Source organism: Diplodia seriata (genome assembly GCF_021436955.1).
Source record: "Diplodia seriata strain FDS-637 chromosome Unknown scaffold_8, whole genome shotgun sequence".
NCBI classification, from domain to species: Eukaryota; Fungi; Ascomycota; class Dothideomycetes; order Botryosphaeriales; family Botryosphaeriaceae; genus Diplodia; species Diplodia seriata.
The window spans coordinates 195,232-220,563 of record NW_027117315.1 but is presented as its reverse complement, the minus strand read 5'-3'; the positions used below and the strand labels follow the sequence as shown (position 1 = coordinate 220,563).

At 57.3% G+C, this 25,332-nt stretch overlaps 9 protein-coding genes across 9 annotated transcripts; 6 read left to right on the top strand and 3 right to left on the bottom strand.

The window, feature by feature from the left end:
• Window positions 1-209: 209 nt before the first annotated feature.
• SLS55_007664 (uncharacterized protein) lies at window positions 210-1,649 on the top strand (the record flags this gene model as incomplete). Its single annotated transcript, XM_066779080.1, has 3 exons — window positions 210-214; window positions 385-390; window positions 476-1,649. 3 exons carry the CDS (start codon window positions 210-212, stop codon window positions 1,647-1,649), a joined length of 1,185 nt encoding a protein of 394 aa, XP_066629884.1.
• A 678-nt stretch (window positions 1,650-2,327) lies between these two features.
• On the top strand, window positions 2,328-3,100 carry SLS55_007663 (uncharacterized protein; the record flags this gene model as incomplete). The annotated part of the gene is made up of 2 exons (XM_066779079.1): window positions 2,328-2,332; window positions 2,590-3,100. The coding sequence occupies 2 exons, from the start codon at window positions 2,328-2,330 to the stop codon at window positions 3,098-3,100; spliced, it is 516 nt and encodes a 171-aa protein (XP_066629883.1).
• An 817-nt stretch (window positions 3,101-3,917) lies between these two features.
• Window positions 3,918-4,563, bottom strand: SLS55_007662 (uncharacterized protein; the record flags this gene model as incomplete). The annotated part of the gene is made up of 3 exons (XM_066779078.1): window positions 3,918-4,073; window positions 4,214-4,353; window positions 4,536-4,563. 3 exons carry the CDS (start codon window positions 4,561-4,563, stop codon window positions 3,918-3,920), a joined length of 324 nt encoding a protein of 107 aa, XP_066629882.1.
• Window positions 4,564-5,263: 700 nt separating this feature from the next.
• On the top strand, window positions 5,264-6,322 carry SLS55_007661 (uncharacterized protein; the record flags this gene model as incomplete). Its single annotated transcript, XM_066779077.1, has 3 exons — window positions 5,264-5,464; window positions 5,517-6,029; window positions 6,086-6,322. The coding sequence occupies 3 exons, from the start codon at window positions 5,264-5,266 to the stop codon at window positions 6,320-6,322; spliced, it is 951 nt and encodes a 316-aa protein (XP_066629881.1).
• Window positions 6,323-6,991: 669 nt separating this feature from the next.
• On the top strand, window positions 6,992-9,578 carry SLS55_007660 (uncharacterized protein; the record flags this gene model as incomplete). The annotated part of the gene is made up of 9 exons (XM_066779076.1): window positions 6,992-7,029; window positions 7,097-7,127; window positions 7,203-7,269; window positions 7,338-7,433; window positions 7,493-7,635; window positions 7,738-7,818; window positions 7,924-8,747; window positions 8,865-9,151; window positions 9,310-9,578. 9 exons carry the CDS (start codon window positions 6,992-6,994, stop codon window positions 9,576-9,578), a joined length of 1,836 nt encoding a protein of 611 aa, XP_066629880.1.
• Window positions 9,579-12,266: 2,688 nt separating this feature from the next.
• mns1B (Mannosyl-oligosaccharide alpha-1,2-mannosidase 1B) lies at window positions 12,267-13,644 on the top strand (the record flags this gene model as incomplete). Its single annotated transcript, XM_066779075.1, has 3 exons — window positions 12,267-12,434; window positions 12,487-12,911; window positions 12,966-13,644. The coding sequence occupies 3 exons, from the start codon at window positions 12,267-12,269 to the stop codon at window positions 13,642-13,644; spliced, it is 1,272 nt and encodes a 423-aa protein (XP_066629879.1).
• A 441-nt stretch (window positions 13,645-14,085) lies between these two features.
• SLS55_007658 (uncharacterized protein) lies at window positions 14,086-16,725 on the bottom strand (the record flags this gene model as incomplete). Its single annotated transcript, XM_066779074.1, has 6 exons — window positions 14,086-14,095; window positions 14,239-14,654; window positions 15,015-15,282; window positions 15,335-15,872; window positions 16,028-16,198; window positions 16,260-16,725. The coding sequence occupies 6 exons, from the start codon at window positions 16,723-16,725 to the stop codon at window positions 14,086-14,088; spliced, it is 1,869 nt and encodes a 622-aa protein (XP_066629878.1).
• Window positions 16,726-18,146: 1,421 nt separating this feature from the next.
• Window positions 18,147-18,783, top strand: SLS55_007657 (uncharacterized protein; the record flags this gene model as incomplete). Its single annotated transcript, XM_066779073.1, has 2 exons — window positions 18,147-18,426; window positions 18,491-18,783. 2 exons carry the CDS (start codon window positions 18,147-18,149, stop codon window positions 18,781-18,783), a joined length of 573 nt encoding a protein of 190 aa, XP_066629877.1.
• Window positions 18,784-22,598: 3,815 nt separating this feature from the next.
• On the bottom strand, window positions 22,599-24,790 carry TPT1 (tRNA 2'-phosphotransferase; the record flags this gene model as incomplete). The annotated part of the gene is made up of 5 exons (XM_066779072.1): window positions 22,599-22,648; window positions 22,745-22,826; window positions 23,028-23,408; window positions 23,474-24,180; window positions 24,325-24,790. The coding sequence occupies 5 exons, from the start codon at window positions 24,788-24,790 to the stop codon at window positions 22,599-22,601; spliced, it is 1,686 nt and encodes a 561-aa protein (XP_066629876.1).
• Between the last annotated feature and the right edge of the window lie 542 nt (window positions 24,791-25,332).

Below are 25,332 nucleotides of genomic sequence, written 5' to 3'. Positions count from 1 at the left end.
ACTACTCACCATGGACATTCAAATCCTTCTTAACCCGCATGATCAAATCATCACCGCCGGTGATATCATTACCGGAAGAGTGTTGTTGAGCGCAAGGCGGAAAGTGAACGTGTCAGCCATCGATGTTCGGCTCAGAGGCTATATCCGTACCTCGTTGCTGGCAGAAGACGACACCAATCCTGAGACGTGGAAGCCGTATCATGCCCAACATGAGGTGAGTTGGGTGCATCCCGAGCATTCACTGTTCTCCACAACTAACCACTCCCAACGTATCAGTTCCTCAGACTCGACAAGTCACTCTTCTCTCATTCATCATCCCGCAAATGCTTCTGGACCAGCAGCTCGATGACCTTGTCTGCCGGCCAGCATGGTTTCCCGTTCCAGTTCAGGGTAAGTCCGTCCTCGATGATTGTCTGCGGCAACATTCCAGCTGAACCCTCCTCTTCCTCAAGCTCCCCGCAGCGACGACCTACAGGAAGGATCTGCATCCCAGCCAAGGTGGAGACCTGCTGGAAAAGCTTAACGCGGCAACACGCTCCTACGACGAAAGCGGTCTCCCGCCATCCTTCAAGTCCGACGAAATCGAAATCGTGTACTGCATCGAAGCCACGGCAACGCGGCCCGACCTCTTCAAGGAGAACCTACACACCGTAAGCGAAAAGCGACGGGGCCCCTCCCGCCCTCATCAACACCACTCGTTCCAACTGACACACACGGGGAAAACACAGTCCCACGCCTTCAACTTCCGCCCAATCGAGCAATCCCGGGATCCCGTGCCCGAGTTGACGAGCATCAAGCACCAACACCAATTCGACCTGCAAAAACCGCCTTCCCGACCATCATCCACCACAACCCCAGCCGTCGCCTCGCCCACCCGCGACCTCGCCTCCATCCTCATCGACGCCCGCCTCCCCGCCCCCGCCATCCTCACCCCCAACCGGCCCGCACCCCTCTCGCTGACGGTCCGCAAGGTCACCGCCTTCGCGGGGCAGCTCCACCTGCGCAGCCTGCACGTCGCCCTCATCGGCTACACGGGCGTGCAGAAGCAATCGCACCCGCCTTCTTCCCGGCCGCCGTCGTCGTCGTCGTCGTCGGGGCAACAACAGCAAGAACAGCAACAGGGGAAGAAGAAGAAGAGAGAAAAAGCCGACACGTGGGTCATCGCATCGCGCAGCAACCTGCGCGTGCCCATCGGCACCCCGGACGCGCCCGTCGGCGCGCGCATGGCGCTGCCGACATCCCTGTGGAGCGGCAGCGCGGTGCCCGCGTCCGTGGCGCCGAGTTTCGACGTGCTGTGCGGCGGCGCCGGCAGCAGCAGCAGCAGCGTCATCGTGACGCGGTCGTACGAGCTGGAGGTCACGCTGGGGCTGGCGTACGAGGCGGAGGGGGAGGACGACGGCAATGATTGCGGTGATGACGATGACGATGAGGTGGCGCGGCGCGGGCGGCCGGCGGCCTCGACGGCGAGAACGGTTTGGCTGCCGTTGAGGCGGAGGGTGGAGGTTTATGCGGATTTTCCGGGGGTTGGCGGTGAGGCGGCGGCGGCGGGGGCGGCTGGTTTTGCTGATGTTGATGCGGAGAGCGAGAGCTGCGAGGCTGATGGATTGGTATGTTGTATCTTGAACAACGTGATGGACAACATTCGCTAACTGTGTGTCTAGCTTGAGAAAGATATCGCCGATGGATACGATAGAGATGCGCAGTCGGAAGAGTACGTGCCGGCGCCGCCTGTTTACGAGAGGGCTCCGACGTATGAAGTGGCTACGGCATTACCTCATTCGTGAATTGGGGAGGGTTGGATGATCAGAAAAGCAGCAGGTGCGGGGGCCGGGAGCTGGAACTCTCGGGAACGCTTTCGTTCGTCATTTTCTTGGGGTTGGGGCGTTTGTTGTCGGTTCGATTTTTCGCGGACAAATGTGGGAGTACGGGGATCCAAAGGCTCTCCGCTGGAGTATAGATGATGGCGCACGGTTAATTCATTTTTTCTGGCACAGAAGACATCGAGCCACGGTGACGAGAGTTGTTGAAGGTCGGTAGCCGACGCGTCGATCAGGAAAGGAACGCGGGCCGTTAAGTGGCCGGTTGACTAGCGCGGCAGCCTAAATCGCTCCGGGTAGCCGATCAGTGCCGACACTCTGACCATGACCTCACCCATTCTCCAACCCTACCAAGCACACCAAGAGCTCGGATGGAAATCCAAAGCACGATCCAGCCTATTCTGGCAGCCTCACTACTGCTGCAGAACCCTAACGATGCGAGCAGACAATTGCCGCGGACAGGCTGCGGCACCCGCGAAATCGACGACGCTCTCAGAGGAGGCCTGGATCATGGTGTCGGAGGCGTATCATGCATTAGCGGCGACAAAGGCACCGGCAAGACCGCGGTGAGCTTCCTTCATACTTACAACAGAGCCTCAGTGTAATGGAATTCTAACAACTTGCTTCAGCTTGCTTTTGCATTCTTGACCACGCACCTGCTGAGTCAGCCCGCGAACCAAGCCGTCGTGATAGATACCACTGGCACTTTCGACGTCCTCAGGCTTTACAACGCCATTTTATCAACAATTCGACACGATCCGAGTCATGGTAGAATTAACACTGCGGTAGAAGAGCAAGAAGCTGCCGCTGAGAAAACCCTTGGCAAGCTGAAGATCATGCGCGTTTTCGACTTTTTGGGCATGATAGAAGCCATATCAGAGGTGCGAGAGATACTCGAGATCCAGCAGCATGGACAAAAAGGCCAGAAGAACAATCAGTCGCACAGACCTACAGGCGTCGAGGATCAGGTTCCAGCCAACGAACAAGAAAGTGGTCGTGGACTGCAACGCGTTCGGAGCACCATTCCCGACAGCGATGATGAAATGGAAGAAGACGAGGATGAGGACGTAATGTTACTCGAAAAGGAAGTGAAACCCCCTGAAGACGAGAGAACAGAGCGGCGCGCAGAGCAGGTGCAGGAAGAGGACAACAAGATGGAGGAAGAAGTGGAAGAGGGGAGAGTCGGCATGATCGTTGTAGACAACATCACCCACGCCGTTAGCCCTATGGTGAAAACCAACTACGCCCAAGGTATGCCCCACGAGCTCTCATCAACACTGTGAAATCTAACAACACCAGCGTCCGCTCTGTTGACGTCATTCCTTCGCTCCTTGTCCCAACTCACCAAAACGCACAAACTCAGCACCATCCTCATCAACGCCGTGACCACCGTCCCGAAACCTCGTCCATCAGCCACCCTTCCGCCGCAGCACACGCAAGCCAACGCCAAAAACCCAGTTCCATCGATTTTTGCATCTGCAGGGCATCTCATGCCAGCTCTCTCTCCCGTTCTTCCAGCTCACGCCGACTTCCACCTCCTAATCACCTCACAGCCTCTTACTCGTCAAGACACAGTCTCCCTCCACTCTTTCTCAAACAACCCTCCTTCTCAAGTCGGTGGAAGCACATCGGGACGGGTGAGCGTGGTAGAAGTGCTGAATGATCGCTACGGAGATCGTGTCGGTAGATGGGCTCCCTTCGCCTCGGACGACAGCGGATCGATCGTGAGCGTGGATCCCGAGCGTGGAGTTCCGCGGAAGCAGTACCGGCTGCCCGGATTCATGAGCAAGCTCGTCCTTTGAGAACAGTTCTGATAGATCCAGTCTGTATGTATCTCAACTTGCATTTTTAGTCAGTCTTGGGCAAGCGAAAATCGTTTGCCCCGCGCATGGATTGGTAAAACTCGCAAAGGAACAACCTTTTCAAACAAAAAGAAAATTGCTCTCCATATGTCATGGAATTCCGTCGGATATCATATACACAGGGGGCGCATTCGGATCCCAGTACCCGGCGCCTTTGATTGTATCTCTAATCTTTCCCCTTGCGCCTTTGATGGCTGCTCCCCATGCAAAAGCCCCTTCAACCACCGCGTGATCGTGTCTAGAACAGGGACGGGCCCTTTGCGGGAATGATGCCGGGCTTCAGGTTCTTTTCCTCGGGACCGCCGGGCAACAGGCCCAGGGTCTTGACGTCCTCGGGCTTGCGCTCGCCGTCGCGGTCACGACCACTCTCGGTCTCAGCCCTGCGCAGGGCGCTCTGCATAGCGAAAGTCTTGGCGTGCTGTTGCGTTTCAACCCATCTCGTCAGCCTTTCCCTGCTTCCTCGCACATTCGCCGCCGGATGCTGCCAGTGTCCGCGCTTTGTGTCTCTGGGGGTGTGTATGTCGGGACGCGTACCTCCTTCTTGTGGTGCAGGCACTCGTAGTAGTCGTCGAGCGGGGCGAGGCACTGGCTCTTGCCGTTCTTGTTCTCGGCGCTGCTGTTGGTCACATAGCAGGCGAGGACTTCTTGCCAGAAGGGGAAGCAGCGGGAGGGACCTGTGATTCAGAAAGACGGCGCATCAGCATCAGAGCCGAGGACGGCGGGGAGTGCGAGCGTCATGCGAGTGCGCGGGTTGGAGTCGGACGGAGGTGCGGGAGCGACGAGAACGGGGCGTGTCGGGGTGACGGAGACGGGGCAGGTCCTGAAGCCGGGCAATTGGAGAGGCGAGGAAGCGTACCGCCGTTGAGGCCAAAGCCGGAAGCCATTGTGTCGATAGGTGGGGTGCTCTGAGCTTCTCGCGATGGGCTGGGGCGGTTGGAGTGAGGTTGCGGGTTCACGGCGGACGGGCTTGGCGCGTTACATAAGGCCAAACCCAGCTCCGCCCATTGGACTCGGGAGCTGTGCGCATCGCGAGCATCAACGACCGGCCAGAGAGCTGCTCCCCCTGCGCGCCGGTGCACGCAGGCCCGAATCCAGCAGGTCGATCTTACGGCACGCACCCACCGCGGAATTGATTCCTCAGCGCGCTGGAGGGTGCAACGGCGGCCATCCGCGCGCGCCCACAAGTCCCGCAGCGCCGACCCGGATGTCAAATATCAGACGACTCCCTGCCGAGCCAGCATGGCCTTGACACCGCCCCGGCCGTGTGCCTCCGTGTCGCGTTCCCCGGCTGCTCCGTGTCAACGCCTCGGCCGACCCAAGTCCACCACGCCAGTGGCAGCGTGCGCTATCCGATAAGGTGAACCGCTATCCGACCGTCTCCCGACGCAGGGCAGCCCCGCGGCGCCGTCCCCGCGATGGCGCTGAGGGTGGATCAGCCGTCTATTCATGGGGCAGTATTAACAATCAGCCGTGAGACTGCTCAAATATAAGCCGTCCACTCGCGCCGGCTGTTGCGTCCTCCAACGACCTTCCCCTCACTCGTCTGACGCCGCCATCTTCCGCCGCTCACCTTCACTCTACACCATGGCTTCCAACGGCACCAACGGCACCGCCGCGGCAAATCACCGCTTCGACCCCAACTTCACCCAGAATGTCATCAACGCTACCGGTCCCAAGGCCACGCCGCGGGTGAGGCAGGTCATTGGCAGCGCCATCCAGCACCTCCACGACTGGGCCCGCGAGAACGAGCTTACCGTCGACGAGTGGATGCAGGGTCTGGAGCTGGTACGTGGGCACTGGCAAGCACGAGACCAGAGCAGAACTGACTCCCTGCCAGATCAATGAAGCCGGCCGCATGTCCAACGACCGCCGCAACGAAGGCCAGCTCGTCTGCGACATCCTCGGTCTCGAATCCCTCGTCGACGAGATCACGTACAAGCTGGCGGCCGAGGCGAAGGACGCGCCCACGGCCACGGCCATCCTGGGCCCCTTTTACCGCAAGGACTCGCCGCAATACCCCATGGGCGGCAACATTGTGCAGGGCAAGGAGGGCGAGCACGGCGACCGCACGTGGATGCACGGCCGGGTGGTCGACTTCACGACGGGCAAGCCCATCGCCAACGCGCAGCTGGAGGTCTGGCACACGGCGCCCAACGGCCTGTACGAGCAGCAGGACCCCGAGCAGCCCGACTTCAACCTGCGCGGCCGCTTCATCACCGGCCCGAATGGCGAATACGACTTCTACTGCCTGCGGCCCGTCCCCTACCCGATCCCGTACGACGGCCCTGCAGGTGTGCTGCTCACGGCGCTGGATAGACACCCCATGAGGCCGGCGCACATTCACTTCCTTGTCAGTAACCCGCTGTGCGCGTGATAGGGGGGAAGATCTTGGCTAACGTTCTGCAGGTGTCGGCACCCAACTACAAACCCATCGTGACGCAGGTGTTCGACAGGAACGACAAGCATCTCGAGGACGACTCGGTGTTCGCGGTCAAGGATTCGCTGATCATCGACTTCAAGGAGAAGAAGGGCGACCCGAAGGCCGACTTCGAGGTGACGTACGACTTCAGGCTGGCCAGCTACGAGGAGGCGAAGAAGCAGTCGGTGGCCGGCGCCACTCAGCCTTCGACCGCCGGCGCGTGAGCAGCATCTCCTTGGTTTTTACGTTTCGTATTCCCGCCTGTCTTGGTAGTGCAGCGCGTGCAATGAGCGGTGAATGAGGGATTCTTTGAGAACAGGAGGGCAAGTCGAAACCTCGTCTCCCCCGAGTTACTCGCCCCTAGCATGGGGATGGTCGATGTTGACTGTAGTAGATACCACTGTAGCTGAATGATGATTGTTTTTTCGCCGACTTTGGCAGGAATGCTCGGTGATACGGGGGACCCTGGATCCTTTTGGTGGGGGGTGAGATCCCCGCAGTCCTGACGTAAGGCCGCGGATAGCCGGGAGGCATAGCACGCGCATCTCTGCGAGCATTACGAGGGAATGCCCCTCACTAGGTCAGCCACTATCAGCGCGCTGCAGCTGGCAATTGGTCCGGCTGTTCTGCGATCACCAACAGGAAGCGCGGGGTCCTTCGGTAAGACCAGCTGGCCGAGTCAAAATGTACATACAAAGCCGCGTCCTGTCGGCTACTGTCCCGCTTGGCTGCGCATCCCTTTCCTTAGTTCACTGCTTCTCTTTCCATACACACCTCCTTCTTCTACTTTCCAACCTCTAGGTCTCGGCGGTTCTCCGTGGATTCACATACCCAGCCAATTGTAGCTTTCCCCAACACACCTCCGGCTCACCCTTTTACCCCGCATCCCCAACATGTCGACCATTACCCTTGGCCGCTACCTTTGGGAAAGGTTCGTTTTCATTCGCTCGCGCGACCCATATACTAAGCAAAGCAACATGACTGACATAACCACCCAGGTTGCACCAAGTTGGGGTTGATACCATACTCGTATGTGCAACGGCTCCCAGCCTCCATCAGTAGACCGCAACCTCATGTGCTCACGTAAACATCAAAAATTCGTAGGGAGTTCCAGGAGACTTCAACCTCCAGTTTCTCGACTACATCTACGAAGTCGAAGGCCTGAGATGGGGTCAGTTCAATCAAGAGCATGGGATCCCCGTGGGTACAGGACGTGTGACACTAACGGGGGCACCGCAGTCGGAAATGCAAATGAGCTCAACGCCGCCTACGCCGCCGACGGATACGCCCGTATCAAGGGCGTGCCGGGTGTCGTCGTCACCACCCACGGCGTCGGTGAGTGCTGGCGCTCTGTATGATATGGTCTGGAGCAAGCACATTCTGACACGATGCAGGCGAGCTCAGCGCCCTCAACGGCATCGCCGGCGCGCACAGCGAGCAGGTCAAGGTGATCCACGTCGTCGGGCAGACGACGAGGAAGATGCAGAAGGACCGCATGTTGATACACCACGCCATCAGCAACGACCCGGACCACAAGGTACGCACGCCAAGAGAGTCAAGACGCATCTCCTCCCCCCCCCCCCCCCCCCCCCCCCCCCCCTCTTTCTCTCTCCACATGCTGACGCGCAGGGGGAGATAGGTCTACAGCAAGATGTCGAAGCTAGCACGAGTGGCAGAAGCGGAGCTCGACGACATCAACACCGCGCCGGCAGAAATCGACGTACGTGTCTCCATCCACCCGCCCCCCAACCCCAAAAAAAAGGAAGAAACCATACACACAAAGACCACGCGTACGTAACTAACCCCACCACCACGCACCAAACAGCGCGTCATCCGCGAATGCTTCATCCAATCCCGCCCCGTCTACATCTTCCTCCCGCTCGACCTCTCGCAAGAAACCGTCCCTTCCTCCCTCCTCTCCACCCCGCTCTCCCTCACCCCCGCCATCGACACCGCCGCCCAATCCGCCGCCGCATCCGCCATCCTCGCCGCCCTCCGCGCCGCCGCCAACCCATCCGTCTTCGTCGACTGCCTAACGCAGCGCCACGGCGCCGTCGGCGAAGCCCGCGCGCTCGTCCAAGCCCTCGGCCTGCCCGTCTACGCGTCCAACATGGGCAAGGCCATCGTCGACGAGACGCACGCGCTGTACGTCGGCGCGATGAACGGCAAGCTCGCGGCGCCTGGTGTTGCCGAAGCGCTGGCCGCGAGCGACGTCGTGCTCGTGCTGGGCGACCTGCCGTGCGACACCAACACGGGGGCGTTCACGCGGCCGATCGACGTCGCGGGGGGCGGGGCGGTGGTGGTGAATCCGTTCGACGTCGTGGTGCGCGGGGAAACGTACGAGGGCACGTTTATCAAGCCGTTGCTGGCGGAGCTGGTCGAGCGCGCGGGGAAGGGCGGCGAGGAGTGGCCCGGGAAGAAGGAGGTGAAAGTGCCGGTGCTGCCGCGTCTGGAGGACTGTCCGGAGCACCCCGCGCATCCGAAGAATTGCAGGTATAATAAGGCGTTGCCCGAGCAGACGGTCACGCATGAGTGGCTGTGGCAGACGCTGGCGGATGGCTTCCTCAGGGCTGGCGATGTGGTCATCCCGGATACCGGGACGAGCACGTTTGGGCTCGGCGATGCGAGGTTTCCCGTGGGGAATGTGCGGTGAGTTAGTTGGTGTTTTGCCCCTTTCCCCTCGCTCCGTGTATCGCTTGTTTTTCTCTTCTCGAGAGAGAGGGAGAGAGGGGGGATGGCTTTCTGTTTTGCTGACACAACCGCCAGCTTCGTCGCGCAAACCTACTACGGCTCCATCGGCTGGTCCGTCCCCGCGGCGCTGGGCTCGGAGCTCGCGCTGGAGGAGATGGCGGCGGCGGCCAAGAAACGTGAGGGGGGGTCCGCAGACTCGCCCTTCGCCCGCGGCCGCACGCTGCTGTTCGTCGGCGACGGCAGCCTCGGGCTGACGGTGCAGGAGCTGGGCACCATGGTGCAGCAGGGCACGCGGCCCGTCGTCTTCATCATCAACAACAAGGGGTACACCATCGAGCGCATCATCCACGGGGCGAATTTCTGTGAGCCTTCTTTCCTTCCTTCCTTCTTTCCCGTCCTTCCTTCATTCCCTTCCCTCCCCCCCGCTCCCCCACACGCCTCCTCCTCCTCCGCCAAAAAAAAAAAAAAAAAAAAAGGACACGGCACGCCCCGCACTGACAAAACCGCCCAACGCGCAAAGCATACAACGACGTCAACCGCCTCTCGTACCAACACCTGCTGCCACTCTTCCAGCACCCCAGCCCGGCCACGTGCTACCGCCGCGTCGCGTCCAAGCGCGAGCTGCTCGCGGCTCTGGCCGACCCCGAGCTGCGCGACCCGACGCAGCTGCAGATTGTGGAAGTTGTCATGGACCGCCTCGACGTGCCGTGGCGGCTGATGGAGATCATTCGATCGCGCGAGGGCAAGGGCGAGGAGTTGGGTGTGGAGGGGTTTTTTGGGCAGGATTGAGGTTTTTCTCCTGTGGTCTAGTATCGCTGGTGGATGGGGAGGTCTGGTGGATGGTGGTGGTGGTGGTGGTGGGGGGAAGTGTGCGGAAGCGGGTGTCGCCGGAGGGGAGTTGGTCGGGGCTTGGGTCACTGGACCTCACCACCAAATCCAAAGAGCACACGGGTCTGGCTGCTCTTTGTTACGTCCTCGGTCAGAAGAGAAGTAGATTCAACACTGTTCAGCAGCAGTTCACGGCTGTAGCCTCGTTGGAGCTCGCTGCTAAGCTACGTGGGTAAAGTAAGGAGAATCCTGCAATGGCTTGGTAAGCGAGAAAGTAAAAGCAAATCGTCGTGATCTGCGTGTCGTGCATGATGTACGTGTTGATAGAGTACGGCGCTGAGACTTGCATATGCCGTGCAAGCGCGGCCCACCCAGCCTCAGCAGATCATGAGCGCCACATGGCGTATATTTGTAACACTATACACACGCTCTTCGGTCATGAGGCTTATCGCTCTCTTCTTTCCTGTCATGAGTGCTGGTGGAAGGCCCAATTGATAAGGCAGTGAAAGTGTGGGAACCAACCGGGCGCGGCTGCACGAGCGGTGAGCGGAATGGGGGAGTGTTTTTTTTTTTTCTCGCGCTGGCATCGCACAGCAGTTGTTACGAGCGAGGCTACTGCCGTTCGTACGACCGTGGGAGGCAGGATAGTGGATCGCATGCTTCCATTCTCAATCGGTGCGAGCTGAATCCGTTCGTTTCGGACTCATGATTCTGAGCTGAGGACGGCGCGTGGGGATTTGAATAGATAAATCAGCGGTGGGGTAGACACAGGCCTCGCCTGACGCCTACTGACAAGCGGGGCAAGGAATAGGTCCCACGAAATATAGTTGAAGTTTCCATGAGTAATGCATGGCGTTTTGTTGGGGGAATCCTCCCTTCGTGGACAAGCACAACAAGGCCCTCAAGGGCGAGAAGAAGGATTTGGGCCTTAGGGAGGCATCAACTACGGATTCATTCGCAATCAGGCCATAATGACATGTTCATTCCTCCCCTCCCATCTTGACGGCCATTTTTGACGGAGAAGGTTCCTTCCAGCACGTGGCCATTTCCCGTGCAGACGGGACGAACACGCGGAGAAGAGATGTCGGTTCCCGGCTCGTTCTCATCCGGGCCGACGGATGTTAGGACTGTGTAACAGGCACCTTGATGTCACCCGGGACTGGCAGGCTAGGTTCTCGTGGTGTTCCAGACGCGCTGGCACGTCACGTGATGATCAAAAGCAGCGTCGGATGCATCAAGTTGCTGCGGCTCGGAACGGGAAGATTGCCAGCTGTTGAGCTATTATTAGTATGGAAGTCGACAGGCCGAGATTGTACCCAAAGGGAGCACAATGCGGGGATGTCTTGCTGTAGCACTGGTCGACAGTAGTGCAGCAAGGAGCCATGCGAAGCGGTCATTCGCGCGGGGAAGCAGAGCGAGATTGCACAGAAGTCAGTCAGCCTTAAGCGTCGGCCGACGAAGCCTAAAGTGCCAGAAGTCGAGGCCGTCATTGAGCATGCAGCGGATCGCGGCGGAGTCCCGGATTGCCAGCGTCGACCGTGGTACTGTTCCTGTCGATCACGGACGGCGGGCGATGGGCGAGATGGAATGGGCAGAAGGATTTCCGGGGCAGGGACAGGGTTGATTGGCACCTGCTCCATCAGGCCTTAGCCCGCCCAGCGCCAGAGCCGCCCGGCCACCCCTCCTCTGGCACGCGCAAAGACACTGTCTCTCCGCAAGCTTGTTTGCGCCCTCACAACCATCGCATCCTCACCGCCAACGCAGTCAATAATGCAGGCCCCTCGCGCTAGCCCGCCGCTCATGCACCCCCGGCGCCTGCACCCGCCGCCATCCCGGCACCAAGCTCCCCACTCCCAACACAGCCCGGCCCCTAAGCTTCCCCAGAGTCAGTAGCAGCGGCGTCAAGCCGTCAGCACTCAAGCGCGCCACACAGCGCCACTGCGCGGGTCTGTTGATCAACATCTACCGCGTGCGCCAACAACATCATGATGATCTGCGGCGCGTGCTTCTGCGCGCCGCGACGCCGACCGCGCCTGGGGAGCTTACCCCGGTCTGAACGCCTGATAGGAACGTCAGCCGCCCGGGTCATGGGTAGCATGTGGACTGCATTTCTGCTTAATCAAAGCTCCCCTGCAGCCTCCGACGCCGGCGTTTGTCCCCAGTCCACGCCGTCGTGCCCGTTGTTAACTGTCTCTCCCCTCTCCCCCCCGACTCCTTTTAAATATCGCGCTTTTCCTTTCGTTCACATTAGAGCTAGAGTGCGCGAGCACCACCGATAGACTGCCGAGGCTACCTCCACCTCCCTAATTCGAGCCTGCCGGACCCCGCCATGGCGCCTTCGTTCGCTTCCTCGTTGCTGCTGCTGGCCCCGCAGCTCCTCTCCGCTGTTGCCTTTCCCCACCATTCCCGCCAGTATAACAATGGCACCAGTGCAGACAAAGCGGCTGCAGTCAAGGAGGCTTTCAATTTTGCCTGGAATGGCTACTACACCTACGCTTTCCCCAATGACGAGCTCCATCCCGTCTCCAATGGCTTTGGAAACACCAGGCAAGCTTCCGAAGAACATGTTTGCGGAAAGCCGTGTCCTAACACGCTCGCAGAAACGGCTGGGGTGCGAGCGCCGTCGATGCCCTTAGCACGGCCCTGGTCATGAAGGACGAGCAGGTGGTCAATCAGATTCTCGAGTACATCCCGACCATTGATTACACTACCACGGCGACCGAGGTCAGCTTGTTTGAGACCACCATCCGCTACCTCGCCGGCATGCTGTCCGCCTACGATTTGCTGAAGGGGCCTCTTTCAGACCTGGCAAGCAACGTGAGTACACGGCGCATCTCTGTGCTCAGATACACGGCGCTGAGAAGACCAGTCATCCCAAGTGGACGCTTTGCTCGACCAGTCCAAGGTGTTGGCCGACACCCTCAAGTACGCCTTCGATACGCCTTCGGGCGTTCCGTTCAACAACCTCTGGTTCACGAACCAGAGCAACGACGGCGCCCAGACGAACGGGCTCGCAACCGTGGGCACGCTAGTGCTCGAATGGACGCACTTGTCCGACCTCTTGGGTGACGACGAATACGCCCAGCTGTCGCAGAAGGCTGAATCGTACCTGTTGAACCCGCAGCCCGCGTACAACGAGCCATGGCCCGGTCTTGTCGGGAGTGACATTGGCATCGAAAACGGCAGCTTCGTGGATGCGTCGGGCGGCTGGAATGGCGGCACCGACTCCTTCTACGAGTACCTCATCAAGATGTGGATGTATGACACCGACCGCTTCAGCGAGTACAAGGACCGGTACGTACCCGGAAATCGCCCTTTTGCAGTGCAAGTGAACTGATTCCTTTCCAGCTGGATCCTCGCCGTCGACTCGTCCATGGCGCACCTCGCCTCGCACCCGTCGTCGCGCCCGGACCTCACCTACCTCGCCGCGTACGACAACCACACGACGCTCAACTTCTCGCAGCACCTCGCCTGCTTCGACGGCGGCAACTTCATCCTCGGCGGCGCCGCGCTCGACCGCCAAGACTACGTCGACTTCGGGCTCGCGCTCGTCGCCGGGTGCCGCAACACGTACGCCGCGACGGCGACGGGCATCGGCCCCGAGATCTTCTCGTGGAACACGTCGACCCTGCCCGCCAACCAGTCGGCGTTTTACGCGCAGAACGGCTTCTGGATCCGCGACGCCTTTTACGACCTGCGCCCCGAGGTGCTGGAGAGCTACTACTACGCCTTCCGCCACACGCGCGACCCCGTCTACCGCGACTGGGCCTGGGACGCGTTCGTCAGCATCAACGCCACGGCCCGCCGCGGCAGCGGCTTCTCCGCCGTCGAAAATGTGAATGTGGCCGGCGGCGGCGCCGCGGATGATAACCAGGAAAGTTTTTTGTTCGCGGAGGTCATGAAGTATGCGTATCTGATGTTTGCCGGGGATGAGGTGTACCAGGTCTTTGGCGGCGAGGGAGGGGCGAATGAGTGGGTTTTCAATACTGAGGCTCATCCGTTTAGGGTCGCGGGGTCGCCGGTGTAGGTGGATGGGAATGGGGATGGGGCGGGGGCGGAGGCGGAGGCGGAGGCGGAGGCGGGGTTTTGGCTGTTGCTGCTGCTGGCTAGCTCGAGATTATGTGTGTGTGTGTGTGTTGGAAGCATACGTGTGGATTGGTTCGCTTGCTGCTATTGATGATGGGATGGATATGAATTGTATGTACATACATGCCTTGCTTGGATCGTATGAAGAATTTTACGCATACGAAGAAGAGCATGATGCGGTTGGATGGGAGATGTGAAAAGTAAAACAAAAAAGAAAAGAAGGGGAAAAATCAGGCGTCTCATGTCTACCACCACCCGGAGCTTTGCCCTACAAAACCCCGTTTCGGACTCGCGTAGCCGACACCGAATGGTAGGATCATGTATATCCCCTCTCCCACATAAAACTTCTCGCCCTCAACTGTATTCATTTCCTGTTGATTCGCTATTGGTATCTGTGGCGTCCATTAGATCCTCTGCTTCACGCTGATTGAATCCATCACCACCCGTGACAAGGCTCCGTGGGCTAGTGGCGCGACGCGCGAGGAGCATGTCCCGATAGTGCTCGAGTTGATCTCGTCGCGCGGCCGCACCGGACTGCAGCAACAGACTGATGATTCCAGTTCCATCTCGGTCCGAGTACACGATGGCGAAGTGAAGAGGGTTTCCGTCCAAGGCGCCGATATTTGGGTCGGCACCTGCTCTGAGGAGTAAGGTGACTACTTCAAGGTGCCCGCGATACACAGCCACCTCAAGGGGGGTGCTGGTCATTCGTCCACTGAGCTTGTTCAGATCAGATATGTATGCGGAGCCGAGAAGCCTCCGAACGACTGACGAAACACCGTACGAAGACGCGTAGTAGAGAGGGGTGGCGTCTTCAATTTCCCAGATAGTCGTCTCTGGCACCAGAGTGGCGATCCAGACACCGAAATTGCCGCATTCGGGGAGGCCCTTCGACTCGAACAGCCGCAGCATCAACTGCCAGGTTACCTCGTCGAGCTCTTCGCCGAGCTCCTGCACGTGATGCAGCCAGCAATGGGACGCGTAGAGAAGCAAAGGCCAGCTTTGCAGCAAGGTATCGTGCGTATGTCCACCCCAAAATCCGGAACGGAAGGGTGTGTGCAGAAGATATAGGAGGCACGTCTGTGCGATGGATCTGTTGGCCAGCTTTGCGTCCAAAGAGAGTGACGACACCTTGGAGGAAAGCAAATAGTCTTTTACAGATGCGTGAGCGAGGCGGATCTCCGACACTTCATCGTCCAGAAGCAAAATTTGACCTTGGTATTGCTCCGTTGTATCGAAATGCTCACGTGTTTGGAACCGTGATATGGTGATGAGACTGGAATTCAGAAGCGGCGAATGACTTATTGCAACATCCTTCATCGTGGCGTCGTAACCGGATTGATCGGCTAATTCAACGGCGAGAGCTTCAGGCAGTTCCTCGAGTCGAACGGGCTTTGCTGAGAATGCCAGCCATTCGAGGGCTCTGAAAGTGTCCGGACGATCCTCGGGTGGGATAGCCTCAAGAATTCGCTGGTACATGTCTTCGAGCGTGGATGGTAGTGAGTCCAGAAGCTGCCAGAGATTCTTCTGCTTGCGACACTTTCGGAGGAGGTCAAGTTGACAAGAGACAAGTCGAAACCTGCTTTGGTATTGAGTGGGAAGCTCGTATCTGGCTGATGGACAAAACTTACATCCCACTTCCCTTTTCAGTAAGAGACTTTGTAATTGCGGAACGAATTTCAGGACTCCAATAGGGTAATCTCTCGACTTCAGTGCGGATGTATGACTGTATGTCAGGACTGATGAGCTCGTCGCTGACTCGTACTTTGATACATGCCGTGTGCATGGCGTCAAGGGCTCCAGATATCATTTCCCATTCCCGAGAGCTCAGAAACAGGTGTAGCGATCCGATCTGCCAATTCACCATGGTGTTGATTGTGCTTAGTGTCTCCTCGATACTGTCGCTCTCATCAAGCGCATCGATGACGATGTATACGTGAACGAATTGGCTCAGAAGCTCTCGAAGGACTGGAAGAAGCATCGAGAGTGGAGCCTGGCGACGACCTCCATGTTGTTCGAACAATCCCTGAAGCTGTGCGCATGGTTTGCCGTTCGTCCAAGTCAACTGTGAGATGAGTGACCTTATCATGCCGTCAACACTACGCTTTTTCAAGTCCGAGAACTCAAAGTAGAAGTAGGCGACAGCCTCGTTCCTCTTTCCTCCGATGCCTTTCTGTAGTGTGTTAATCAAGGTGGAGCTTTGCAGGTCAGCAGCCATCGAATACGATATCACGTGGATCAGGCGAACCTTAGTACCGATTTTCCGCAACCAGCTGCAATTAATTGTCAGTACCTCGAGGGTTTGGCCAGTCAGGGCAACTCACGAATTCCGTAGAGCCATAAGACCGATGACGCAAGTTGCTTCCATTGCTGTATGGATCTTCCGGCGATGAACCATTCTCCAGTGTTATCCATATGCTCATTTCTCTTCTTGTCGTGATTAACGCCTGGGTCGGGAGAGTTGAGCCACTTCGTGATCTCGCTCATGCACTTGTCTATAGCATAAGTCAGTATCCGTTTGAAGAATAGTCGGCGGGTCGCTTCTTCAAGACGTACCTTGCTGGGTATCCCTTTGCGATGCTTGGATGGATCTCACGTTTTCGTCAATGACGTTGAGACGACGAATTTGGTGCACCCCCATGGCAATGCCGAGAGTTTCTTTGAATCGATCCATCTCTTGCAGCGCAGACTCAACGTCTCTGGCTCGTAGCGGGAAAAGCAGCATGTCCAGCTTGCGTGGTAGTTGCAGCTTCCTCTCCAGCTCCGCCAGTGAGGCTTTGAAACTCTCAAGCTCTCCAGACTTTTGGAGATAGTCGATAGCACGGAATCGCTTCTCGTCCGGAGTTTCATCGTCCTCAAGGAGGCTGACCACGCCCTCAAGGAGGGTGTCAAGGCTCTTCAGCTGGTGGATGAGCTTCTTTGCTTCCTGCGGTGCTTTTCTGAGCCTGCGGTATTCGTAGCAGAGGTTCAAAACGGCGCCGCTTATCTGTATGACCGCTATGATGCTTGCAGCAACGTCCATGGCTATCGCAGGTGGTTTGGCGCTTTGGGGATGCAATCGATGTTGCGGAACAGAGCGAGAAATTCGACGAGGCTGAAGTCGTGTTCGAGGTGGGGTTGGAGATCTTCAGAGATAACTCAGCTATACTCTGATTGGTACTCGAATTTTGGGGTGGTACAACATGCTACATACATATGATTCGCTGTAAACGTTGAAGCGACCGGGGATGTTGCAAGCCTCGGCACAGCCGGTGCATGGGATATGGCTCCGGGAATAATATGCAAGGCAACAATGGAAAACGCAATGGCCCGTTTTACTCAACCCAATTATTCCTTCCAACAAGACCTTCATGACTCGTCCGCGAGAGTGACTGCTACAGACGGGCACTGCGATTTGCTCTTGAATTGACTGAGACGTGGGTCGTTTCCCGATGTATTTTGTAGGTAGTTGATAGTCAATACCAGTCCGCTCGTTCGATTCGCTACGTTTGTAGCCTCGAGATCCAAAAAGTTTGAGTGAGAAGATGCATATACTAAATTCCAATCAGATGTATCGGAAGCGGTTGACCCTCAGTGAAAAGGACTTCTGTAAGACGTTTTGTTGATTCGATACGTCTTTTTTCAGTACGGACGAGTAGTGTTTCCATGTCAGGCGTTACTTCATTTCGAGAAAAGGCGAGCATCGGAACCTGTCAGTCGAAGTGACAGTGACCAGAAGTTGAGAATAAAGACTCCCGAAAGTGGAGGGACAGGCGCCCGCCATTGGTTCCCTGTGGGTTGGGGCAGTACCCTGCACTTGACCCCTTGCAGCTAGAGGACTTCTATATTTACTTCCTTGGCGCCCTTCCACCCGTCTGTGTGACATTTTACGTCATAAAGTCAAGGAGGCTGTGCTTACTCTCCTTTTCTATTCTTCCTCTTCTCTGCTATTGCAAGTTATTGGACCCTTTGTAGGACGAATGCATGTAACAGATCTAAGTCTTACCTGAAAGTAGAACAAATTACAGCAAGAACCTATCGAAGCTTTATGTTCAAACATAACAGTCATGCGCGGGTTGAACGGCGTGGCAAGAAGGGCCGGTAACATCGCGTGTTCCTTAGTTTTTCCTGTGTCACTACTGGATGTAACGCGCAGTTCGAAGTGAGGCTTTTCGTTCCACTAGAGCAGTGGCTTGCATGTGGGGGAGTCTCGCGATCTACGCAGGCCAAGCAAATTATACGAGCGAGCCAACCTTGTCATGACGTTCCGGCGTCCGATGATCCCCGTCGGCGAACCACGTCGCCCTCCACCCCGGTCCGAAGTGCTGTATATAATCAATATCTGCCGCGGGCCCTGTGTACCTTCAGCATCAAGCAACCCTTCTGAAATTCCGCAACAATACCCCAAATCCACACCACCTCCACCAATTCCCCACCGTCTCCCTCACGAATGCCACCGCCAAAATGAAGGTCGCAGCCGTCATCGCCTCCGCTCTCGTCTCCGCCGGCCTCAGTTCCCCCGTCCCGGTCGACCCCCGCTTCCCTGACACAGGCCCATTCAAGATGATCGTCCTGGCCTACGAACAGCCGATCCACTACAGCTACGTGAAAGCATCCGGCGGCTGGTTCTACATCGGCAAAGAGACCAACTCGACGTGCGGCGACGTCGAGCCCGTCCTCGACGGCCCCAACAGCGCCGGCGCACTAAGCACGTACGGCGACGGGAAGGAGGACACGCAGCAAAGTAAGCAGTACCCAAAGAACGGATCTTAGACCGCCAACGCTGACTTTTTTTGCGAAATACGCAGCCTTCCTCGACATCTCGGGCGCCGCCGGAGGCATCTTCTCGTACATCGGCCCGCTGTACAAGTCCATCACGTTCGACCACGTGACCGACAAGTTCACCCGCGTCGCCGGCCCGGACATCTCGCAGCTGTACTACGATGGCGCCGACTGGCTGGCCTGCCCGACGGAGACGTATGGCGAGTACATCGTCTACGCCGAGAAGGCGTATAGCCATGAGCAGGGCAAGGATGAGTGCATCCCGTTCGAGATTCGGACGGATAAGGTGGACGAGCCGCAGGTGTGCGAGTACTTGTGAAGAGATGGAGTCTGTGTGCGTGTATGAATAGTTGTTGCTGGCGAGATGTCTTTGGTCACATTTGGGCTGCTCGGCCGCAGTATTTTTTTTTTTTTTGGCCTTCTGCGGAAGCCTCGGTGAGTGTCAATGTGGTAATGTTCAAATCAATCTTCCTTTCGCGGGTCTTCATGCGAGCTCGAGCTCAGAAATGGAAAAGACGGTCAGGAGGTTGGTGAAGGGTCATCATTTCAGGAGCAGAGTGTCCAGTAAGTAAAATGACAAGAGTGGTGCATGTCCCCCTGGCCGTGTTATACGCTTCGACTGTTCCCGAGAGACCCATCAGCGGCGGCCGGAGGTGCTCGCCCCGCGCCAGCAGCGCGACGACGATGGCGAGGTTGCGGCCGGCAGATTCGCCGTGGACGAGGAACCCGCATGAAAGGTCGGCGCGGAAGGCGGACGCATTGGCAACGATCTTGTTGGTGGAGGTGAATGGGGGTGAGATGTACGCACCCATTCCAGCAACTGCTTCAGAAGCTCGCTTAGCCAAAGAGAGTGTGCTTGGTATTGAACGGGATTGCGGAGCTTGTGGAGATTTTGAGATGCTTGGAAGGCACCCGACGCTCGCCACAACTGTCTGGCATTTGATAGTATACATGTCTGAAGAACAGACAGCGTACTTTCACACTCATATTACAGAGAGTATCACCAATTGAGAGAGCATACGAATACCGAGCAGCAGCAGGCAGGAGCATTCCGCGGAGGTAACCGCATTCCGCGCAGAATGCCCATGCCTCCCTTGCCGACACACCCACATTCCTCGACAACAATAGACCTCTTGACCTTTTTGTCTCATCACATAATAACCAACGTCCTACATGCCCACTACGAGCTCCCACATCCGTCAAAGTGCACCCTTAACACCATCTGCCCAGACCTCCATCGGCGCTCACCTCTTGTCCCACTGCCCAACTACGCAAATCCTACATGCAGAACTTTCCTTCGCATTTGCGTCTTAAGTATAAGAGAAGTCTTTTTATTTTCCTTGTTTAATGCTATCTACGGCACGTTATTACTCTTCCCTCTCACGGTGTTGGGCTTAGTAGAAGCTTTACGGACCTGAAATCTGTATTTCGACTCCCGGTGAATCGCATCAATATTTTCTGATGATGCCCTGTGCCGAATTCCTTTAGCCCATGTTCATCTGTAACCTTGCCGTGCTGAGAAGCTTGCGTAGCGTATTTCTATGATAATGAAGCTCTTCAGCATCATTGACATACAGATACATTCATCGTGGAGTAGAAAGATATCACAGCAGCATAAGTTGATCTCTATTTACAGCAGCGAGCTCTCGAAAAGATAATTCGGCTTCCCGTAGTACGGCTGCGGGAAGCCGACCAGAGAACGATTACTTCAGAAAATTAGTCTGTGTAGATGCAAATTCCCCTGGTAAGGGAATAGCTTTCGATATCTGATGACAGTTTGTCGAAGGTAAAATATCCGGCTTCCACAGCGGCGTGATACAAGCCACGAGTCTAATCTGTACGAATCTGCACATCTGCCACGGCACCAGAATGCTTTTATTTTCCTTATATATACTTGCAGGGTTTTTGTCTTTCTTCGAGGTAGCGGCTTCCATCAACGCTCTGAAGCAATGTCCATTCCATGGAGCGAACTTTGGTGCCTCTCACATTGTTTCGAACAAAACCCCTGCTACTGCATCTCTCACTCCCCTAACGGAGCCACAGCACTACCAGTCATCTTTAAGCCATAATAATGCGCAGCACAAGTTGCGCTTTTCGCTGATCCGGAGCAACGTCAACTTATCAGCACGATCGACTTCAGTCCAATCCCCGCACAACACTTCCAGGATAGCGAGGTAATCCACACATTCGCGGCAGAGAAAAGCGCAGACAGTGCGCTTGACACACAAAGCTTTGTCTTATTTGCTGGATTTTGGAACAGTGGACTTTAATGTCCAGACACTGTGCCGGATCGGCGTTTTAAAGTGCTCGGGCATCCACCATGCATCTTGGGCAACAATCTGTCAGCCGACTGTATCCAGAGTACAAAATGCCGTGACCGATGACCCGCTTGTGTCGCAAAGTCATGACATGTGCCTTCCGCGTCGTTTGAGAAGTTTAAAGCCAATCCTCCTCCCACATCTGAGTCTTCTTCCGTAATTCAGTTGTAAGAAAGAATTAGCACCCTCCTCGATCGCGAAGAAATAGACACGATACTTGTTCCTGCGCTGCTTGCAGTAGGCTCAGCCGTTGCCAGACTGTGTTTTTTCGCTTTCCGCCAGTTTCGCCAACCCGCTCTCGCAGAGCGAGACTTGGCAGTGTCGTTCGTCACCAAAACGCAACGTCGGGTGTCGTCAGCATGTCTCAAAGCTCCGCAGCAGCAGTATCTTCCTCTTCATCGCCATCGCCCGGCTTACGAGTGAACTGGTTCTTTTCATATGCTCTGCCACATCGATCTTTGAAAACAAAAGTCATTGTGTGTTGTTGACAGAATACAGGGCCCTCCCACAGTACGCCATCCTGCCCGATACTCAATATGCTACCGTGCTTCACCACTGGTGGAAAGACTGAATTGTTCCAGCCTGAAGCCCTGTTTTAAAGCACCGCCAAGCCCCACACACCTCAGCCACACTGCGGTCACACGCCGACCCGTCTACTGCACGCTGCTCAACTGACACCAGCACACGTTCCGCGTCCATCACCCGACGCGAGGGCATGCAGTATTCCCTGCGCAAACACGCGACCGGCGCTCTGCTGAACGTGTATAAAAACATGACGCCGCCCGGCCGTTCCTTCTCCGCACATCGGTCAGCAACAGCTGCGTGTTGAATGTAGTGGTACACACTCCTTTATAACTGGCTCCTCCGGAAGAATCACAGAGTCTACTGTCTCGCCGGCCAGCCAATCAATTGCATTCCCATCCTACTCGCCATCTCCAGCTCTGATGAATACAGCATTGTAGTGTGATGCGGCGCATCACCATCATTAACAAATCATGCAACATCGCATCATCACCTCTTAATCCTGCCTCCCAGCACCTTCACATACAAAAGGCCTCTTCTGATGTCCAACAACATCGAGTTGGACATGCGTCGATGTCAATACCGGAACAAACCCCAACCGCGAGTAGAAGACCATGGATTGTCTTTCAGTGACGTCCATGGACCATCGCTGCGTTCCTCACGCTTCTGGCCGACACAGAGAGGAGTGTCCCCATCCTCCCATTAAATAAAGACGCAGTTGGAAGGTTGAGTATCGTGGCCCACGCGACACGACCTGACAGTCAGCCGCGCCATGCGTGACCGATCCCGTCATCTGTCATCTGCCATCCGCCATCTTGCCCCTCTGCCGCGCGTCATCTGAAACGTTTACAAGCATGCCAATAGTTTCACCCATCCGCTTTCTCTTCATCCTCAATAAGGTCGTTCTGGAACGACTTTTTGTGAACTGAATACTCTACTTCCGCAATTTGTAATTATAGTTCAAGCACGAATGGATTACTGACTAGCATTGTACACTTTATGCTCGTAACAATGCTCGAAGTACCTTGTACTTTTCAAGAGAGTAAGCAAGGCTGTAAAGTCCGGGTCGAACATACTTGATTGGTAGCATAGTCGACACTCAGTTGAATGACCTACAACTCGCGCTCAAGAATCATACTACTGGCTACAGTCATATGGATTGGATGGCCAGATTATCTCAACGAGGGCCGAGTCTTGGATTCTGGGAAACGGTGACAACTCCCAGGGCGAGAATCGTCGATTTGTGTAAAGATACAGATTAGTATTCGCTTTCGTTAACTACAGAGTTTTCGTTTCAGTACGTCGGCACCTTCGAGGATGGCAAGATGGGATACGGGGACGACACTGTCGAACTATCAGTTTTCCATTCTTCCACACCTTCTCCACAACAAAACACACACGTCCAAGGAGGGGGGGAGGGGGGCTGAGGAGAAAACTTACACGACGAGCACTGCAGGAACGGGTACTTCTTGAAAAAGGCCCCGCTGAGCTTATACCCCTTGAACCTTCTCGTCGTCTCTGTCTTGGCGGGCATGCACTCGGCGCCCGCGCCCGACGTCGACCCCAAAAGATCCGAATGCACATGTCCCGCGAGACACCCAACACCACCACCCCCACCACCACCGCCGCCGCCGCCACCGCTGACCGGACCACCGCACGGCGCCGCCGCCTCCATGCGCCTCGCCACGATATCGAGCAGATCCCGATTCGGCACCTGCAGCACCTTATGCGTGAACTCCTGCTCCGAAAACCTAAACGGCCTGACGACCCCACCACCATCGTACTCCCGGCAGACGGACGGAAAGGGGTTCGGCGGCGTGCTGTACATCTGCAGGGCGAGGTTCTGGCCGGGCAGGTCGACGACGGTGTAGTTGACGACGTCCTCGGTCATCTCGTCCAGGTCGTAGAAGCTGCTGTGGAAGATCATCTGGTCGCGCAGCGACGGCCACGCGATCAGGTCGACGATCAGCGGCCGCGTGCTGGTCGTCGCCCATGGAGGCGTGGTGTCGGCGTCGACGTCGGGCTCGTCGGCGAGGTCGTAGGGCGCGGCGCAGCCGAGCATGATGCGGCAGGTGAGGACTGAGCGGAGGAAGTCTCTTGCGCCCTGCGTGGTGCGTGGTGGTGGTGGTCAGCTGTGTGGTCGGGCGGGCAGTCGAATGGCATGCTTACCTCGAGCGTGTTGATGAATCGGCCCAGCCCGGTGTCGTCGAAGATCATGTGCACGGCGATGTCGGCGAGGCGCTCGACCATGGCGCGCTCGTCGAACTGCTGGAAGACGGGGCCGGGTTTGAGGCCGGCGGCTCCCATGTGATCGAGCTTGCAGGCGGCCCGCGACTTCAGGGCGTACTGCACGCACACGTTCTCGATCTTCTGGGCTATCGAGTTGGCGTACGACCGGCTCACCCAAGCGTCCAAGATGGCCGTGTTCGTCAGCGAAATCTGCGGAAGGTTCGTGAAGGAGAAGTTCGGTGCGGCGTGGAAGTCCTGGTTCGGCACGCGGGCCGTCGTTGCCGTGAAGTCCGAGCACAGCTCTGCGGCGGTCGTGTGCTGCGGAGGAGGCGGGAAGACGTGCAACGAATGCGGTTGGCCTCCAGACGTGGTGGTGGGGACGAGGCGCTGGTCAAAGCTACCCGACGAAAGGGGGTTGAAGGAGCCCGACGGCTCGCCCTGGAGGTTTGCGAAGATCTCCCCCTCGTCGACCGGCATGGGTTCGACGACGCGATCCGGCTGATCGTCCGCATCCGACGATACGGATCCGACAGCCCGACCCGATGCCGAGCCCGATCCGGCACTGGACGAGCATTTCCGTCGCTTGTTGGGCGCGGCGTCGGCGGCCTCGGACTCCTTGCCCAGGAGCTTCTGGAACACTGGATCCTCTGTACACGCACGTCAGTCCGCTTCCATCCCGTCCTGCTGCCCTCCCCTCCCCCCGTGATACAAAAGATAGAGAAAAAGGAGAGCGAGCGAGAGAGAGATCGAAACCTCCCCCAAATAGCCGGGGGCCGGGGCACACCACTCACCAGCCGCCGCACTCGCCTGCCCACTCAGACTAAGCAGCTTCTTCCGCATCCTCAGCACCGCCTCCCTGAGGCACCGATTCTCCTCGATCAACCCCTCATTGATCCGCACCAACTCCGCCACCACATCGACCTCATCCTGCCCGTTCCCGCCCACATCCCCACTCCCCACACCACTCCCCCCGCCTCCCCCTCGTCTTACCCCCTCTTGCTGCTGCTGCTGCTGCTGCTGCCTGGTCTCGCACACCTCCCGCAGCCGCCGGATGTCCGCCGCCAGCCGCTCGAAAAACGACTGGTTCGCGACGCCGGCCGAGCGCTTCTCGCGCAGGCATTGCTGCGAGAGCCGGTTTTGCTTGCGTTTGCGCACCGCGGCGTCGTCGGTGGCGGTGACGTCGGATGGTGGGGCGGCGGCGTTTGTGGTGGTGGTGGTTGTGCCGGAGGTGGCTGCAGATTGGCGTTTTGACGGCATGGTTGCGGGGGGATGTTTGTGTGTGGGTGTGCGCGTGTGGGTGGGTGTGTCGCGCCGACCGATTGCGGGGGACGGACGGGGTCGGGTTGGGCGGATCGTCGGGGTTGGATTTGGGGAGGGGAGAGAGAGGGAGGAGAGAGAGGGAGAGGGAATGAGAGAGAGAAACAGAAGAATAGATGGCGGAAGAGAGGTGGTTTACAGTAGTAGTTGGGCGGAGGGTTGGGGCGATATTATCGTAGCGAGCAGCCTATTAGTTTCCCGGTTCGTTTTCCCTGTCGTGGATCCGTCAACGTCGATGATGGGGCCACGGCTGATGACGGACGTGACGGGCGGGCAGCGTTGGCGCGATAAAAAAGCAGGGACGGAGATGAAACAGAGGCAAAGCAACGGAAGAGGGGGTGTGGAGAGGCAATAGTGTGGCACGCTAATCGCCGGAGGTAGGTCCGCGGACTTCCATACGGAAATGTTCCGCTGGCAAAGTAGGTTGGCGTCGGTGCCATCAGCTGCCGGGGTACGCGGCTCGAGCCTCTACTTGCTTTGGC